The sequence below is a fragment of the Etheostoma spectabile genome, chromosome 5, assembly GCF_008692095.1.
Source record: "Etheostoma spectabile isolate EspeVRDwgs_2016 chromosome 5, UIUC_Espe_1.0, whole genome shotgun sequence".
Taxonomy (NCBI): Eukaryota; Metazoa; Chordata; class Actinopteri; order Perciformes; family Percidae; genus Etheostoma; species Etheostoma spectabile.
The window spans coordinates 19,719,501-19,739,714 of record NC_045737.1 but is presented as its reverse complement, the minus strand read 5'-3'; the positions used below and the strand labels follow the sequence as shown (position 1 = coordinate 19,739,714).

General features: G+C 37.2%; 1 protein-coding gene across 1 annotated transcript; it reads left to right on the top strand.

Annotated features, from left to right (window-relative positions):
• Positions 1-2,578: 2,578 nt before the first annotated feature.
• Positions 2,579-19,973, top strand: tars1 (threonyl-tRNA synthetase 1). Its single transcript, XM_032515285.1, has 19 exons — positions 2,579-2,759; positions 5,676-5,753; positions 6,379-6,569; positions 7,510-7,633; positions 8,483-8,607; positions 9,306-9,423; positions 9,840-9,904; positions 10,417-10,495; positions 10,686-10,832; positions 11,342-11,440; positions 12,342-12,508; positions 13,303-13,465; positions 15,439-15,576; positions 17,461-17,538; positions 17,627-17,727; positions 18,195-18,299; positions 18,508-18,580; positions 19,149-19,263; positions 19,387-19,973. Exons 1-19 carry the CDS (start codon positions 2,700-2,702, stop codon positions 19,533-19,535), a joined length of 2,175 nt encoding a protein of 724 aa, XP_032371176.1. The 5' UTR covers positions 2,579-2,699; the 3' UTR covers positions 19,536-19,973.
• Positions 19,974-20,214: the final 241 nt, after the last annotated feature.

Here is a 20,214-nt window from a genome sequence, read left to right as displayed (position 1 = left end):
TCTGACCTGGTGTCATCCTTTTCCAGTACGGAGAGGAGCTGAAGGCCAGTGATTTTTCATATTGGAGCTTATCCTTAGAGTAGGAAACCAGCAGGCTTACTCAGACCTGTAAGAATGTTTCCCTTTACAAACATGTTTCATTAAAGAGGGATTGTGGGCACCTGGGTAGCTCACCTGGTAGAGAGGGAGCCCATATATAAAGGTTGTAAATCTTGATGTGGTGATGAGTCTCACTAAGTGCTCTAGGGATCTATTATTAGCTCTGATCTTGAAAACATGCTTGCTGCTCTCATTATCTGTATTCATCCAGTCTGTCAAACTCCTGATTTTACATCTTTGTTGCCTCACAGGTTCAATGCTTTGTTTTGTGGGTGTTGGCTTCGGGAGCATTTAGTGAGGCTGTTTTTCATTTGGGCCACCCTAAGCCATAAGATTTAAAAATTGTCTAATCAAGAGGTATTCCCCAATATTGTTTAGACAAGTGTTTCATGGGACACAGACAATAGCAATGACTGATGATCTCATACACTCTGCATTGAAAAAAAATTGCCATGGAGGGATAAAATATTTATGATCCATTTGGAACAAATCCCATCATGTATTCGCCTCTGCAATTTCCTTTGAATGTGGAGCAGAGTAAAAGAGGCAGAGGCAGGAGCTCTGCGGCGCTCTTTCCAGAGATGCCCGTAGACAAAATGCGGGCTATATCAAAACTTCAGTGAGGGAGGTGACAATGTCAGCTTCTGAACTGTGGGGGAGTGCAAACTGCAGGCAGAAAACAGTGTTTGAGACTGGCTGGTATTGGATTCTGGCTTAGGTTTGTCCTTTGCAAGGTTTCTCTACTGACACCTAATGGTTATAGTGAAACAAAATATTCAATAAATCTCAAAAACAATTGGAGAATAAATATTGACATGATACATACATCTTACACCAGAGGCTCCCTGGAAACATCCACTTTTATTTTCGCCTCTGCCACATTTATTTTTCACTTTCTCGATTTAAATTATGAGCATCCTCTTTTCTCCTTTAGAAAAATGGAGCAGGGGGTGTTTTACCACCAATGACTAGTTTTCATAATACATTCTTAAATCAGTAACCTACCAACATCTATTAGTTTTACACCATCAACCTAAGTTTAGAATGTGAATTAAATACTAAAATAGCATTGCAAAATATAAAGATTATTGATTACCATGCCCATAATGAAACATTCAAAATATATTATTAAACATATTGCTGTAGTTCTATTGTATGTACTGTAATCTACTATAATCATACTATAATATACTATGTAATCTATACATCAATCACACTAGCAGGCCCATTACAGAGCCAAACAATAAATGATGCTGCCCAACTTTTCAAGTTATTAAAGGTTAATTATTCAAGAATTCCCTCTTCTCACAAGAACAGCAGGATAGCACAATGTATTACAGCTTCTTCCTTATTCCCTGGGAGAGTGGCAGGAGTTGAAAACCACTGTTTGACTTAATTGGAAATGCACACATTGTCTGAAGTCTGACGCCTAGCAGAGCAATCAGCGATATGGTTCTAATCAGCAACAGGATTTAACTGCGCTTTCTTAATTTGATTATGCATACATTGTGAGTACGGATTATATGTCTAGATTAGTTGGTTCATCTGATTAGATTAAAATACATACCAGTATTCTATATTGGACATGTAAAAACTACAAAAATTATGAGGTTTTATAATTAGGTTACAGTTAAAAACAAAACAAAAATATTTAAGATCCTCATAAGGAGTTGACATTTTGTAACATTTGCATAAAGAAAGATGAAAGAGAAAGAGAGAGATTTATATTAGGCTATAAAAATAAAAAAAATTAATGGAACAAAGGCAAATGTCAAACAGACAAATTTAGAGGTCAAGGAATACCTTTAAATTCACATGTTGAAATCTCCACCAAATGTATGCATACTCTTTTAATCTTCCTTCATGACAATATTCCAAACCCAATCTTTTCTCATCTATAACAGTCAAAAACAGAAAAATATATTGACGAGAGGAAAAGCTAAATTGAAGCCTAGATCTTGACCAAATGACTCTGTGAACCATCAAGCCACACAGTCAACAACAGGCCCAAACTGAATTTTCATTTCCAATCCAAAATCAACTAAACCGATAATTAGGCTATAAATACAGAAACACAAGCTGACCTTGTTTTCTGAGCACCTTAAAAATATAATGCAAAACATTTTCCAACTGTGGTCTCATGAAATGTGAGACTGAGCACAGTGTGTTTAAGTTTTGTTCAAGCCAAACCTAACAGCAGGTTATTTCACGGATTTAAGATAGCTCTCTGGTTGAGGGTATGTTAAACAGAGAAATTAGATGCTCAAGTGTTTACTTGTAGACTAATAAAACTGGCTCCACCAATTCAGAGTAACCATGTTGTGCAGAAGCACAGCAAAACAAGAAATAAACCACAATCTACATATAATCAAAACTCCCCTGCTGGCTACTGACCTGGTGATGTTATTTGAAATAACATCTTTTTGACTCTTTGATTTTTTCCCTATTTGGTCATAGCAATTTAAGCACCGCCTATTACGGCAATGTTGCATCAGATTCGCAATATCCGGCTATCGTCATCAGCCCCTACCCGGTACCAGTACAGTACAGCACAGACTTACAAAAGTTATATCTTAAAGTGAGGTAGCTTTTTACTTGTTATGGCTGACCAAGCTGTCGTGGAGAAAATGAGCGAATTGCAAGTGGACGAGAAAAAAAAGGTGATGTAACCGGCCACATTTAAGTCATATCAGCCCGCTAGCCGCTAGTGTAACGTTAGCCTGATTCATGCTGTCAACCAGCAATGCGGTGCTACCTTGTGACTAGCTAGCTTTAACGTTAGGTTTGTTTTACCCACAATGTCACTCTCAAGATAAGTTAAGCGTTAGTTTCATTTTGTTTCAATCTGTTTAGGCCTTACATTGTGTTACGTTGCCATTAAGCAAGACCAGTCAGCGGGTTTGGTGACTTCGGTAAAGTTAGAAAGACATTCGCAGATTCGAAACTTCGGAATCAATAACATCGAATCGGAGAAATAAACAGTGTTCTTACGAGCAGCCGGTGGAGAGGAAGGCAGCGAGACGAGGCTAGGGACCGTCTACAAATTAAAACACCGACTAGAGATACCAAAAATATTCATAATTTACTATTAAATAAGGTAGTGCCTCCATACTTACCTCGTTTATTACTTGTGGAAAAACAATACACTCTCTGAATGCTATATGTCTGTAGTTTGTGCTTCTAAAGTTTAATGAGGCTGTGATTATCCTCAAGGTCACAATAGGTCAATATATACACCAGGGCCAAGTTTTTACAAATTGACTCACTACAATGAAATGGCTTCTTTTGGGTCAAGAATTATAAGGAATGGTTACAATTTGGCTTCTAAAATCATCTTTATCTGTCTTAGCATTACAGTCATAAAATGTATTCAATTACAAGACGGTTTAAGGACCTGAGTACCGGAAAAAACTAATTACCCAATTTCTACAACGGGTAAATATAACAACAAAAATAACACACTACTTTTTATTACACAGAGACTCAGTCCTTGTTGCATAATTGTCTGACCTAAAGGACATTTGTTGTGAAATTGTCACCCCTTGCACTATTCATTTTCTTGGTTAAAAGGGAGTGGACATGCAGCGAGGACATGATCTAATGTGTGATCACTGTAGGAAGAAGTTAATGGACACGGCCTATTTTTAAAAACAAACTGTTGAAGTACAACCAGCAGCGTATTATATATAATAACTATTAAAGGATTTTGGCAAAAGAAATTCACACAAATTAGAAATATGGTTATTTTTGAGAAATAACTGCTTGACCTGATTGATCCATTATTAGTCACAGGTGAAGCTCATATGACAAGGCGACAACACTTCTGTCTTTGCAAAAATTGACTCAATGGGCTTTACCAAGCTGTGAATATTAGAATACTTTTTGACAGTTTCTTTTTGCACTGAAACATTATTACAAAAGCTGTTGGGATTAAAATGAGCCATTGCTTGTAAATAAATCTTGATTAGAAATATATTTCAGCGGCACTTCAGGTCAATTTGTACACAAGCAACAGGACTTTTGTCAGGGACTGTAGAGACCTGAATCATCATTTCTATAATATCTATTGAATGCTTTATGCCAAATAAAATCACCAAAATTATATTTTTGGTTATTTTTGAGAAATAACTGCTGTAGTATAACCAGCAGGGGTCCTTCTATGTGTCTAGCCCTTTAACAGACCTGAATCATCATTTCTATAAGAACTATTGAATGATTCATGCAAAATAAATTCACCAAAATTAGGTTTTGTGTTATTTTTGAGAAATAACTGTTGTAGTATAACCAGCAGGGGTCCACCTCTATGTCTAGCCCTTTAAGAGACCTGAATCATCATTTCTATAATATCTATTGAATGATTTATGCCAAATAAATTATGCAAAATTACAAATATGGATATTTTTGAGAAATAACTGATGTAGTATAACCAGCAGGCGTCCTTCTATGTGTCTAGCCATTTAACAGACCTGAATCATCATTTCTATAATAACTATTGAATGATTTATTCAAAATAAATTCACCAAAATTAGAAATATTGTTATTTTTGATAAATAACTGTTGTAGTACAACCGGCAGTCCCATATCTATGTGTCTAGCCTTTTTAGAAACCTGAATCAGCATTTCTATAATAACTATTGAATGATGTTTGCAAAAGAAATTCAACAAAATTGTGTTTTTGGTTATTTTTGATAAATAACTGTTGTAGTACAACTACCAGTACACAAGTAATAAACGAGGTAAGTATGGAGGCACTACCTTATTTAATAAGTAAATTAATGAATATTTTTGTGGTATCTCTAGTCGGTGTTTTAATTTGTAGACGGTCCCTAGCCCTCGTCTCGCTGCCGTCTCTCCACCGGCTGCTCGTAGAGAACAATGTTATTTCTCCAGATTCAAGGACGGTTCGTTTGGATGAAAATGAGTTTGTAGGTCGTTGTTAACCTTACTACGAAAGGAATGATAAGTCGTTAGTGATTTAAAAACATTTCGATTCAGAGTTATTGATCCCGGAAGTTCGAATCTGCGAATGTCTTTCTAACTTTACCGAAGGCTGACGTAACTTTATCACATGTAGCGCTATAGTTTGGGCTAGAGAATACCGTTTTACGCAAAGCTCAAATCAAAATTCTGTGATTTGAATGTTTCACTGTCCCTGAATGTTTCACTATACTGTATATAGCGCACTCTTAACAACTGGTTTGTAATTTGTAATAATAATGCTGCTGTGCTTTACAATGTGGAGGGGGCTTGTAGCTGGATTTAAGCACCTTTTTGTGAAAACTCTTCAATCATATTCTAGCTAACAGTCAAAACATATTATTAACTACCAGTAATGAGGGCCAATTTAAAATGACAGATGTTTGTAGAGTTTTAATGTGTTTATGTTCCTGATGTTTGCAGTGGATGTTACTATTGTTATGCCAAGCATTGTGTAGGTGTGTGCCTTTACCATTTGTATACAAATAGTGCATAGTTTGTATACAGGTGTGTCCGAACCAGCTTCATACTATCCTTGACTTTTATACACTTTCTTCTTGATAAAAGTTCATTAACGTCATAGCGTGATTTTTGGACAGGGGGGAACTGAAAGTGGTAAAGATGGAGGAAAAAAGAAGGCTAAAAGTGGTGCTGGGGACTCTGGAGGCAGGGCAGAGGTAAGTTGCTCAATAAAGTTTCAAACTATATAAATGCTATTATTAGACATCATAATAATGTTTTGTTTTACAAGAACTCATATCATGTTGTACAGCTTGTATTTGTGTTGGTCTTTGTTATTGCATGTCCACTCATCTCAAAGCAGCCACACACCCATTTTGATTAGATACTAATATAGGTTAAAAAAAACCAATGACATCACATTGAGATAGTTCTAGCATGAATAGAAGTTTGAGTTTCAGCACAGAAAATATTTCAACAATCTAAAACACAAACTATAAATGTCACATATTGGTCCATGTTCCTTAGTACAGTAAAGTGTGTGTGTGTGTGTGTGTGTGTGTGTGTGTGTGTGTGTCTTCATGCTCTTACTGTTTTGTCCTGTTTGTTCCATAATCTACAGTACATACTGTAAAGTAGACTGCAAACTGAGAAGATAAGAAAATAATGGGTAGACAAAGAAAATAATATTTCAATTCAATATTTTTACAGTTGACTAAGACTTGGCAATTAGCATTTTTCGTTAAAAGGGACATAAACTGCTGATTAACCCAATCAAAGTTATTTCAAAGTGACAGCATTATTCGTTATCCTCCATTTACTTACACCTTTGCTTTTGTCTAGCTGACACCAGCTCCCCAGTACATTGATGAGCGTCTTACTTTGTACGCTAAGCTGAAAGCTGAGCATGAAGCTCTGATGGCAGAGAGGGCTGCAAAGAACAGCCGTGCCATCAAGGTGACTCTGCCCGATGGAAAGGTGGTGGATGCCGAGTCCTGGAAGACTACACCATACCAAGTGGCCTGTGGAATCAGGTCAGTGTGATGGTGATGATGATGATGATGATGATGTAACTCAAGGGTGGGCTTGAGGTAAAACCTCAAGGGTGTTTTTGGGAATTTATTTTACAAAGATTAGCTGTGAAGTTTATTTGTTCAACTGTACTTCACAACACCCACATTATATACAGAGTCATTGGAAATGACACCTGCCAACCTAAGACCGTCCAGCGAAGACAAGAAAAATATCATTAGTGTTATAAAAAAAGAAGTGGAAACTTTCTAGTGGCATAGCCTGACAATGATCTCCCTACCAGGATGGACCAATATACAAAAGGTGCTCATTAATATGTTGATATATTTAATGTTGATAATAACCAAAGTTCACATGACCAGATTTCGCAAAACACAGGGAAATGTAAGCATCTCTATGACCATTGTTGTTTGAGTGGATGCTGCATTGCTCCACAACTTAAAAGTACCAACTTCACCTTCACCTCTGTTATTTCATTATAACACAATAAGCACATTGTGCATATGGCGTGTCATTCTAACCTTCTGTGACCCATGAGCCTGTTTTTAGGTCCTAAAATTCTAATGACTAATGATGATTCTAATGATGAATTCTAATTGGATAGTTTTGTATGTGTAATCTCAGTAATATGGGTGCTTCAAAGCTTTTAACTAGGTTTAAATAATTACTACTGCATCTCAGATTTCACTGGAACTTCAGTTTGACTTCCCATTATCATAGAATCATGCACACATCTTGTAAGCATGTAAAACAACAATGGATTTATGTTGAAATGCGTGACACAATTTAATTGTGTGTTTTAATATTTTAGTAATACGGGATGGAAAACAAGATGTTATATTTTGACCAAGCTTATCTGTTCCAGTATACTGTCGGAATATCATATATTTGTACATCTGCACATTCCTTTGATGTGAAATATTTTCCTGTTTTTATGTCCAGTCAAGGCCTCGCCGACAACACAGTGATTGCTAAAGTGAACAATGGTGTATGGGACCTGGACAGGCCACTGGAGGATGACTGCAGCCTTCAGTTGCTCAAGTTTGATGATGAGGAGGCCCAAGCTGTAAGTCAACCTCATCCCTTGTCTGACGCAGTCAAGGCTTTATTTTGCCCCTCTGAGAGAGTAGGGTAGTATAGAAAATTCATTTTCAACACCTTTTTTTTGGATGCACAGTTAGCTCCTTCTTGACCACCAAAAGTCTCAGTCTCAGTTGAGTATTCAGAATAATACACTTTGTTTTTATAAATTTGAGAAATTATATGCTAAGGCTATAAATTATTGTTTGTCACAAGTCTAAGTGTTAATTTGTTTTGGATTTTGTCAGTGTACTGTGATTATAACAAATCCGGTAATTACTTTATTTATTACATAGTTTGTTCAACCTTATTGATATGTAGTCAGGGCAGGCAAGGTTAAACTGATGAATGAGAGGTTTACAATCAATATTAAATGTCAAAGCTCTCTGATTTACGGACAGCCTGAGCCACAAAAACATTACGAGGAGACGAGAGAATGTAAAACACTGCTGCAATCATGTACTGTCATAAAAGTGGCAGCAAGTGGTCTCTAAGCAAATAACCAGACTGGTTCCTAAATTAAAAGTCCAATTTTATCATTATTGTCTATACAAGCTGCTGAGTATTTTACCTGAATAAGAGCAATTTGTTAGTTGAAGTTTAAGTACTTTGTGTCAACAGATGAATTGTGATTTTACACAATTTAAGTGGTTTCACTTTTTTTCAAAAGCTTTAACATGGCATTTAACGTGGCATTTAGCAGCACGAGGAATGATTGTAACAACAATCTTGATTTTCCAGTAAAGTCATTCTTCCCATTCTTGATGAACACAAAAGAATGGTTTGCACTGTAGTTTCTGCTAATAAAGCAACATTTTTGTTGTATGTTGTTTAGGTTTACTGGCACTCCAGCGCCCATATCTTGGGGGAAGCCATGGAGAGGGTGTATGGAGGCTGTCTCTGCTACGGTCCCCCCATTGAGAACGGCTTCTACTACGACATGTTCTTGGAGAACAATGAGTGAGTCACACAGGCTTTGGGTTCAGATTTTTCTGTATAATTATTTGTGTTAGTCAGCTCCCAGTGTTGTTTTGGTGTGTACTTCAAGGCTTGGCAACTGTCAGTCTGGTTCACTGTTTGAAACCAGTGGCAAACACAAAACAGGTTGATTGTAATGACACCAATGCTGTCAAGCTGTATTTTTCTTTGGTGTGGAATGTAATTGACATCTTTTTATATCTGCTCACAGGATTGGAAGCCTAAAAGCATATCTATTCAAAACACAGAACTAGAGATTGCGTCTGAGAAGCTTTGAAAATGTATTGAGACCCCCTCAGAAATTTGAGCAACTATTTCACTTGACCTTTCCCTGCAACAGATGCATTCCTCCCTGCTGCAGGAGAGCGTGAGGAGTGCTGTCTAATTAATTCTACAACTTCCCTAATGAAGTCATTTTATGCAAATGGAATTCTTGGAGAATGTTTTTGCAAGCATATTATGACATTGCTCAAGCCCTAAAGCCAAGGACTTTTAAGTCTTGCCCGTGCTCGGCTGAGGTTATCAGTTTCTGGATGTCAAAGAATTACATTGGTGAACAAAAGGTCACATGGCGTATTGGTCACATCCACGATGCCCTCTTGAAACACTGACAGACCAAGTAAGTCATTGTCATTGAATGTAATGCTCTTGTTGTGTTTCTCTTTTGATGTTTTGGACAGGGGCGTATCGAGCAATGACTTTCCATGTCTGGAGACCTTGTGCAAGAAAATTATCAAGGAGAAGCAGCCTTTTGAGAGGCTTGAGATAAAGAAGGAAACTCTATTGGAAATGTTTAAGGTATTTGAATACACAAACGTACGGAGCCCCGGAGGTGACATGGATGGAGAAAAAAAAACATGTACTGCAGATGAACACATTTTTGCGTGATCTTGACTCTGTTATGCAAGATCTCGAGTTTTACTTGTGAGATCTTGACCTTGACATGGAGGAAGAAGAAAAAAAAAGTAGGATACATTTTAATTTTTTTTTCAGATTTTTTTATTTATATATATATATATATATATATATATATATATATATATATATATATTTTTTTTTTTTTCTCCATGAAAGTTGAGATCTTGAGTTTAGTGTTTGTCCCCAGTACATTTTTTTTTCTTCCATGTCACTTCTACAAACATATTGGGGGGGGGAAATAAAAATAGATGGGACATAAGTAATGGAATTCTAAAACTACTTCTGCTCCTTGACAGTACAACAAGTTTAAGTGCCGCATTCTGAATGAGAAGGTTACCACTCCCACCACCACGGTTTACAGGTGAGTCTTGGCCCTGTGCATGTAAATGTTTTTATCTTTAAATTAGAATTTGGGTGATAAACTATATTTTTTTGTAGTGTCAACACAACCCATTAAAATACCACAACCATGAATACATTGATCCTGCTGACAAGTATTGTCTCGGTTGCCAAAGCCTCATATAGCATTTTCCTCTGTGTCATATGCTTTCTTTGAATGAACATGGGCACTGTATTTTTAGGGTAATCAAACTAGTGCCAAGCTGTACGAACAAAATCTTCTAGCCTTTTAAAGTATTTAATCATTAATTTTTGACTTTAAAAAAAATAAATATTTACGTCTTCAGCATTGTCACAGATCGGTTGGAGAGTACAGAGATTAATGCATCCTTGGTTTTGGTCTTTTTATGGGATTTGATAGCAATGACAGAAATATAGTGTATAAATAGAGTATTGCTAGCCTTATCCTAAATGCAATACTTATCCTATTCTTGTAAACACACTTGTAAAAACACTGAACATTCTGCATTTTAGGTGTGGTCCCTTAATTGACTTGTGCCGCGGGCCCCATGTGAGACATACAGGAAAAATCAAGGCACTTAAGATTCACAAGGTGAGCCATTTATTGTTAGTGTACATGTGGACATATTTTTGAATAAAACAAGTAGTATTTCATGTACTGTATTCTGTGCCCTGAATGTTGTGTAAGCACATATGTCCCCATTTCAGAGCAGAGTTGCCTCTCAAGGGATTTGACCCAAAAGACTGATGAAAGCTAACATATTCCTTTTGTCGTGTGCTAGAATTCGTCTACATACTGGGAGGGAAAGGCAGACATGGAAACCCTCCAGAGGATCTACGGAATCTCCTTCCCTGACCCCAAAATGCTCAAAGAGTGGGAGAAGTTTCAGGAGGAAGCCAAGAACAGAGATCACCGCAAACTGGGCCGGGTAAGATTTGAGATGGGAAGAAACTACCAGTAGAAAGAGTTGGTTTACATAGTAATTTTGAAATAGTCTCCTACAGGTTTTTTTTTCTTACAAAGGTTTTTCGCTGCATTTTTATGAAATACCGGTAGAATACTTTTAAAGTATAAGAGCCAGAATTGTATTTGATGTGTCTGATGTTACCAAGTCACACTTTCTCAACAGACAAGATAATCAAAGCCATTTCTGAAGTTTGAAAATATAATGTGTGTATATATAGTGTACTACGGGTGCATAAGGCAGAGTTTGCTTAGATGTACTCCAACAATGTTTGGAATAGTTTTGCTAAACTGAAATGCTTTTGTGTGGGTGTGGGTGTAGAAAAGGAATCTGAGCAGGAGACAGTACATTGCCAGACAAAACAGTTACTTGCATTATTTCAAAGTGAAACCAGTTGGGCCTATGTGGTTTTCCATTACAATAACAACCACTTTTTATATATAAATATATATATATATCTTTTTTTTTTAAAGGAGCAGGACCTGTTCTTCTTCCATGACTTGAGTCCAGGAAGCTGCTTCTTCATGCCTAAGGGAGCCTTTATCTACAACACCCTGATTGAGTTCATCAGAGTAAGTCAAAAGCTGTCCGACACACAGTGGACAATTGCTGTGACCTCACTCTAAACGTTAAGACATAAAAAAAGACTGAGGGTATAAATGAGAACATTTAAATTGGCAGGGAAGCTTGGGGAGAACCGATGTGGACGTTTAGTTGGCCTGTGTAATAATAATGGCTTTATATAAGATGTATTGCTGCAGTTTTAAATCACTTTAGCATCATATTCTTTTATAGTGAGGAGTAAGAAAGGATTAATTATGTGTTTATAATATGTTATAACTTGATTATGGTCTTGAAACCAATGAAGGCTAATGAATCAATTTTTTGAAAAAAGGAGCAATGTATATAAAATGTAGTTTCAAAACAAAAACAATTTTTTTTTTTAACAAACGTACATTAACATAAAATAAAATGAAAATTCATATGTGTACCCTCTCTTTCCACAACAAAGATTCTATAACAATAATGCTGTAAATAGATATTGACACATCACATTGTTCTTTCTCACTTGGTTTTCAGTCATAGTGCAGTGCACATTAGAAGCAATTTCACTTTGATTTGGTAAAATAGATTTCTGACTGGGGAGTAGTGGGATGTGTTTATTTAACAGACACGCAACAAAATGCCATGCACATCCAACCATTGCAGGGTATGTGACTGTCGGGATAGAAAGGCCTACATTTCCTTTCAGTTTTGCCCAAATCCCCTTCATCATGTGTAAACCAACTGGGATGTGAATATGCAGCAGTTGAAACGTTTTATAAGATAAGTTTACTTTTTCAAAATTAATGTTTTAGATATTTAATGTTACCAGTTGTTTGTAGTTGTGATGTTTACAGAGCATTATGGTAACTCAGAATTCTCACAAAGATGATTTCACTAGTAAGACTGTCTTATGTCTGTCTTCGGCAGAGTGAGTACAGGAAGAGAGGTTTCCAGGAGGTGGTGACACCCAACATCTATAATAGTAAGCTGTGGCAGACCTCCGGTCATTGGCAGCACTACAGTGACAACATGTTCTCCTTCGAGGCAGAGAAGGAAACCTTCGCCCTTAAACCCATGAATTGCCCCGGACACTGGTGAGGTCTCCTTTTCCTCACATTCAGAGTTGTTTTAAAATATGGTTTAAATTTCAGTATAGAACTAGAAGACAATGAACTTGAAATGTAAAGAAAAACGCACCCACACTGTGAATCAAGTCTTGCTCCAGTGTGAAATAGATATTTTTAGTTGGTTTCTGTCTCTAATCAGAGAAAGGTTGTTCTTCTCCAGCACTAAATGTGTTGGTTGCCTTTAATGAGCTCAGAGTATTGTTATTTAATCTTGGTACAATATTTAGTACCTGTGGCAAACGGGGACAGCCATTAAGCAATATTTTTACCACACTTAAATAGCTTTATAAGAGTTTGCGAAGTGGATTTGTTATCGGGAGTTGGCGCAGTCATTGTGAAATAGCTTCATATTTCATTGCTACAATAGATTGTCATCCAGTTCTGCTCAACTCGTAATGGACTGATGCTCTTGCCATTTTTTCAGTTGTTGAATGACCCAGTTCATTTTACTGCTGAGTGCTGCATTGCAGTGTGAAGAGCCAGACTGCAGCTCTTTCTATTCAAATCTTTTATCTTCTTTTTACTGTTCCAATTGTTGTGGTATCCACATTGGCAAACCCTCTGGAGATCATACTGAAATGGAAATTGAGCTTTCAAACACATTTGAGTTGGATGTCAGTTAAATCAAATATTGAATGCAGTCTTTCATAATGGTATCAAAGCAGTAGAGCAATTTTTAGTTTTTGTGATAAACTTTCTTTGAATAAGGCAGTTGTAATTTGTGTGGTTTTCATGTGATACCTGTTTCTGTTTGGCGGTAGCCTGATGTTTGATCACCGGCCACGCTCCTGGAGAGAGTTGCCCCTTCGCATGGCCGACTTTGGCGTTCTGCACAGGAACGAGCTGTCAGGAGCCCTGACAGGCCTCACCCGTGTCCGCCGCTTCCAACAGGATGATGCTCATATCTTCTGCACCATGGACCAGGTGAGGCTTGGACTGGTGCATTGACAATACTCTGCCAAGGTCACACATTTTTGATTCAAATGTGATGAAAAGATTGTCTGATGGCTGAATAGATTTGGCTTTAAAGGGTTATTCTGCCAATTTTACACATCAGCCTGTTTAAAAAAAACTTGTGGAGTGCTACTGTGTATGTGAAAAAGTTGTATAAAGCCTTTTTGCGTCTCCAGAGAGAGAGGCTTGAAGTTTTAATTATCTCAAGTGACACTCAGAAAGTGCAGCCAAAGACTACAAGTTTGAAAGGGAAAATAAATCCAAGGGTGTGGAGAAAGAAGGGATCTGTAACCCGCTCTTCATCTCTGCTCAAGGCTACATTAGCCACTACCTGCGTAACACACACACAACTCTCGGACCAAACTGTTGGCAGTCGATTTGCATTGTGAGTAATGTAAGTGCCGGGTTTTGACAAGGAAAAAGAATGAATGTGTGGAATAAAAAAGACAAAATCCCTGGTTCTACTGTATCAGTTTGATACTAAAACAAAATAAAAACAACACTGTTCATCATGAATCTGTGTTATGGGAGAGCAAAGCTAAATTGGCATTCTTTAAGACAGGATTTTTTTAAAAAAAAATTTTAAATACCAGTGTCGTATTTTCTGGGCAATACCTTTTTTTTTTTTTTGCTATTTAGATCAATACAAATATAATCATTCCTTTCTGGAAGTTGTGAGATCATATCACCCCTGTTCTTCACTGGCTCCCAGTTAATTTTAAGATTTGATTTTAAGATTTTATTGTTTGTTTCTAAAGATCTTTATAGACTAGCTCCAGTCTACTTCACTGAGCTGTTGAAGCGACATGCTCCTTCAAGGTCATTAAGGTCTGCAAACAAGTCTCTTGTTGTTGTCCATAAATCGCGGCACAAGAGCAAAGGGGATCGGGCTTTCTCAGTTGCAGCCCCGAGACTGTGGAAGGAATTGCCTCTTCATGTCAGACTGGCCCCATGCCTTCCGGTTTTTAAATCACGCATTTGTCTGGTGTTGTAATTTGTCTATTTATTGTTTAATGTCAATGTACAGCACTTTGGTCAACCTGGTGATATTTAAATGTGCTTTAGAAATAAAGTTTGATTGATTGTTTGATATGCATTTCCAAGAAGAAAAAAAACACTTCAAAGCAAGTTAAACGATGCTAAGACACACACACACACAGATTGTAGGTAGCCATTACAGTTTACTGAGAAGTGGCTTTCTGTGGAGAAGAATTTTAAACTTGTTTGAAGAAGCCCAGTTTTGAAGGCTCTCAGTAAATCAGTGTCTTGTCTTGACATTTTATTGAATAAATGCAGGTAATGTTGTCAGTGAACAGCCTGTCACATTCTCAGGTTAAGTGAGAGGACTCCCCAAGCTGCTGCAGCCTAGTGTAGCAATTTGCATGTTAAGTCCTTTCACCAAAGAGGAGCGCTGCCAATATCGATGCGCACAAACAATTTTGGAAGACAGAAGCGATTTCCTAATTGGTGTGTTCTAATGTAGTGACACAGCAACTTACAACTTTTGTTGTCTGTTTATCAGTAATGGTAGTGGATTAGATGGGTAATCATTTGACTGCACTTTGTACAAGAATTGTTTCCCTTTTACTTTTTCACTTTGATTGCAGCAGCTGGAAAGTACTTCCCAAATTCAAATAAATGTAATGTAAAAGAAAACTGCAAAGGAGAGTATTAATCTTATGTTATACCTGCCTTGTAGTTATAATCATTGTCCGCAGATGGTGGCTTACGGTTAGGACTTGGGAGAGAGCGTTATCCCACTTGAACAGAGGCGCTTGTTTCTAATTACTCTTCTTTGTGTTTTATGTGCTTCCTCTTTGACCACGTTTCTTGGTTTAACCTCATATTCTTGTGATTACATCACATGATGGTTCATGAGACATTAAACATACAGCTCTTCCACAATATATTATGCTAATTATCTTAAATTTGTTTTACCCTAGATTGAGGAGGAGATCAAGGGCTGCCTGGATTTTTTGCGGACTGTGTATGAGGTGTTTGGCTTCACTTTCAAACTCAACCTCTCCACAAGACCAGAAAAGTTCCTGGGGGACCCGGGCGTCTGGGACCAAGCAGAAAAGGTAATCAGAAGGCCTCTTGTTTCTCTAGTATGGTTAAATTGAGAACCGCACTCTTACAAAGTCTCACTGGAGAATTAAGTTGCTGATCTGTGATTATTATCAAGATGGAAATGATGGAACCACTTCAAAGACAGGAAATGGTAATTTAATTCGTTGATCTGGAGAACATTTATATTTTAATGAATCAGTTTTATTCTGTAGCGCTGCTATCTGTTCCGAAGCAGAAAATGCTCGTATATCTCTAGAGAATCTAATACAATGCAGTCACTGTCTGCCTTTGCTGTCAAATCAAATTCTCTCTCTGTGGACCAGAGCTAAACTTTACATCTTGGGTTCAGCTCAAAGTTTCTCTGGGACAGAACAGGTAGTGTATAAAACTATCTGGAACAAAATAGTAAGAGTGAGTGATAATGAGCGAATTGCTCTGTGCTTTCAGCATTAGATTAAACAAAGTTAGTGTCTCTCTTGGGACAACTTGTAGTCAAACAGATGAATCTGTAAAATCACTAAATGACAGTTGTTGGATAAAGATACTACACGGATACTGTATTGTTTAATCAGTAGCACAAGTATATTGTTTATTAGTTTGACAAGCCTCTACTGGCAGGCTCTGAATGAATGAAAGGTGTCTGGTGAAAGAGACACACCATGCGTTGGATTTTAAAGCAAGGTGAGATGTTCTTTCACATGACATTTGTTTTCCTCTTGATATGATTGTTTAGAGGCACGTTTTATTTCACCAGTAAATTATTATTCCATCTGCAGTGCACATTGCAACACTGGCACATTTAGTAGTATTATTATTATTATTATTATTTCTTTTTTTACATTATTGGAAACTTTTATGCCTCACCGTCCCGAACCATGTGTCACCCCCCCTTCATTGATTGTTATCGTATTGATTGACTTTTTTTGGTGACAAAAATACATTCTCTGTTTTGTCAACAGGAAACTATTTTTACTTGGTCTATAGGGTACAACAAATCAAAAGCCCACACGGGACTGTATCTACATTCATACTTGAACAGATGACAACTCAATAAGTATGGTAAAATGTGAGCCAGATATAATGGAGATATGGATAATTTATAAATGTTAAAGAGCTCCTTTTTAATTTCCATCTCTGGCTAAGTCTGTGGTGTCATTGTTTTGTCCATAGTGATTAATTTTATCTTCATTTCCAAGTGTGTCTTTTGCTTGCTGACAGCAGAACATTACTCATGATAGTGGAAGTTATTTTAACTTTGTTATTTTATTTATAATCAATCCAGTGGCCACAGTAACTTTAAATATTAAACAGTGTAGTCTGCTGATGGACAGACTAGACCAGAGAACTTAAAGACTACAGCATAGAGATTGTGCTGTGTCTTTCTCACTGCGTGGATGATGATAATAATAATAATAATAATAGTGTACCTCTCTCAGTAAGTCACAGTTCTCAAATTAGGTATACTATGAGTATGGCCAGGTTAATATCTGGAGCTGTGGGGAAAAAGAAGAGAAGTAGAAAGGTCTTTAGGTTCTACAGCTGTTTAGTTGATCTATCTGGACACTTTTCTCCAAGGAAAACATTTCCTAAATTCAGCACTGACTTTTTATGATTAATGTTTGCATGCACAAAGGTGGAAAATTGTATACACAAAAAACTGACTGAAAAACTTGGCATATAGACTGGAACAGAACTCGCTGCATGTTTCCCTCACCTCATTAACTCCCACGAGCAACCGTAACATATTATTGAGACGTTAACATTTCTCAATTCAGTGAAGAGTTCCAGATGAAAGAAATGTTGGGTCTAAACAAACAGCTTTGTTTAACACTCCCTGTTTAGTTGTGTGTTGGTCATTGATATTGTAACAAAGCAGTAATTGTTTGTTTTTACAGCAACTGGAGAACAGCTTGAATGGCTTTGGGGAGAAATGGATTCTCAATCCCGGTGATGGAGCTTTTTATGGACCAAAGGTGAGCCATGCACTGCAGTAATGATGCACTTTTAACTGTGAAACAGCAAGAGGGATAACTGCTGATCGCTTGCGTCGTTTCTTTGCAGATTGACATTCAGATCAAGGATGCCATCGGTCGGTACCATCAGTGTGCCACAATTCAGCTTGATTTCCAGCTCCCGATCCGCTTCAATCTCACCTTTGTCAGGTTAGTCTTCTGCTGCTTTAGACACACTTTGAAGTAAAATGGCATAAAAAAGTATTTTTTCGTTGCGCATGTGCATCATAGAATTAAACATACAGTTAACATTATCAAAGGTATAAATTTAATTTCTCAAATATTGGAGAAATCAGTAAATGGTATGCCAAGTCAGATAACATTAAGGGCTGATGTGAAAGCAAAAAATAGGATTGCCTTGAATGAAACTGTGTGATGTGCATTTATGGAGAAGTACCAAGATTTTAATAGCTGCCCCATAGGCTATAGATTTTTGAAATTTTGTTGTTAAAATTTTTACCGTATTATAAAAATACGAAAACACATTAACAATGCAGCCCCGATGACGATAATGTACATATTTCTCAAGATGATCACTGTTGTTTTCCTTTTGGATGTCTTTTTTTGTGTGAGTACCTAATCTCTCTCCCGCCCCCCTCCCCCCCATGATTTTGTAGTCATGATGGCGAAGACAAGAAGAGACCAGTGATCATCCACAGAGCTATCCTGGGATCAGTAGAGAGGATGATCGCTATTCTGACTGAAAGCTATGGAGGCAAATGGTTTGGGAAGAATCAATTTTTTTTTTAAGGTTAATTTGTCAAGTAGGCGCCAACTCCAGACATAGACGTTTTTGTTTCATTGCATTTCTTTCTGAGCACTGTTAAGAACGTTCATACTTACTGAACAGAAATAAGGGGTGTAAATAATTGCACAGGTTCCTGGCCTGCTTTTCTGCTAACAAGTTGAATGCGTCGTGTTTTGTTTCAGGCCACTGTGGCTCTCTCCTCATCAAGTGATGGTTGTACCTGTTGGACCGACCTGTGAGGACTACGCTCAGAAGGTAACCACTTACCACAGCTACTCTAGTCCATAGTCTCACTCCAAGAATTAGATTGAACTTTGTCATTGCACAGCATCAAACCAGAAGTACAAACAGCAGTAAAGTGCAGAGTAAATGGTCAGACAAACATACAGGTTATAGGAAAGAAAACTATGCACACAACTACAGCAATACAGTTTAAAATGATCTTTCAGACACATTTGACTAATCTTGTTTACAACCTGATTTCTGATTGTCTGACTGCTCTTGTTTGTTGCCCCTTTGGACTTATTTTTGAACAAGTACAATGTCAATACAACTGATGGCTAGAGCAACAAAAAAAGAAAAGTAGTTTACCTTTCAAATGTGTGAGACCTAGACCTTTAATAATTTTTTGTGTTAAACGCATTGTTACTTGCACAAAAAAAGCTATTTATAAAAGGAACAGCTGCACAGTGTTAATATTTTCGTTATTGAAAAGAAAAACAGCACAAAGGGTGTAGAAATATAATCATTACAGAAGTGAATGAATGGAATTTAATAACATGCTGACATGGATTTAACTGTTGCCTCTTTGATAATGTGGCAGGTCAAGCAGGATTTCCACAACAACGGCTTCATGACTGATGTGGATCTCGACCCCGGCTGCACTCTGAACAAAAAGATCAGAAATGCACAGCTGGCGCAGTACAACTTCATCCTGGGTCAGTGGCAACACTCTCTTTCATTTTTCCGTCTGTTTATTCTCATTACCTCTTTCGCACTGTCCATCTAGATATTGATTCTTTTTTTTCTTTCCTCTTTGCATGTTTACCTGCTTGAAAAAGTGGTGGGAGAGAAGGAGAAGACGAGTAACACTGTGAATGTACGCACCCGAGATAACAAAGTCCATGGCGAGCGCACTGTGGAGGAGTGCATGGAGCGTCTGAAACAACTCAAGACCTGCAGAAGTCGAAATGCTGAAGAGGACTTCTGAGCTTTCTCAAACTCGCTATCAGCTCGTCCTTCTCTCAACAGTACCTTGGGTCTTGCAACTTTAAAGGGCCATGTACTTGAAATCATTTTTTGAGGGATAAAACTGCTTTTGCATTGGTGCCTAGTCTCTGCTTTCTGTCCTCTAGAAGTCACATTTTTTCAGATTAAACAGTTGTCTTTTTATCTGGTGTCTTCCATCGCCTCTTTACATTATCACTAGTTTTTGGTTATAAAGTCTTATGGTTTCTGTATACCCTAAGTATATTTGTCCTTATGCCTTCTGCTTATATGGAAATGCAACTTGTCAGACTCCAATATGATTAGGTCTGAAAACAGCTGATTGATGAAAACAAATGAGGGGAAATTGTTTGTTAGTCATTCTTTCTTCAGGGAATTGTACATTAGTTACAATTGTGATTAATAAATGATCTATTCTTAATCTGTTTTGTGCTTTTTTTTTTAATAAAGTTTACCTTTAGTTTACCATGGCAACATTTCAGCAGCAGTTTCTTCCAAACTGTCTTCTTGATTAAGCAGCTGCAAACAACTCAGTCAACTCTCAGGGTGTGAAGAAAATGAAAAAATAGAATTAAAACCATAACAAAATTACAGCAATAAAATTACTTATATAAAGTATAAAAATTACTTATAAAGTCAACATGTACTAAAATCCAAACTTT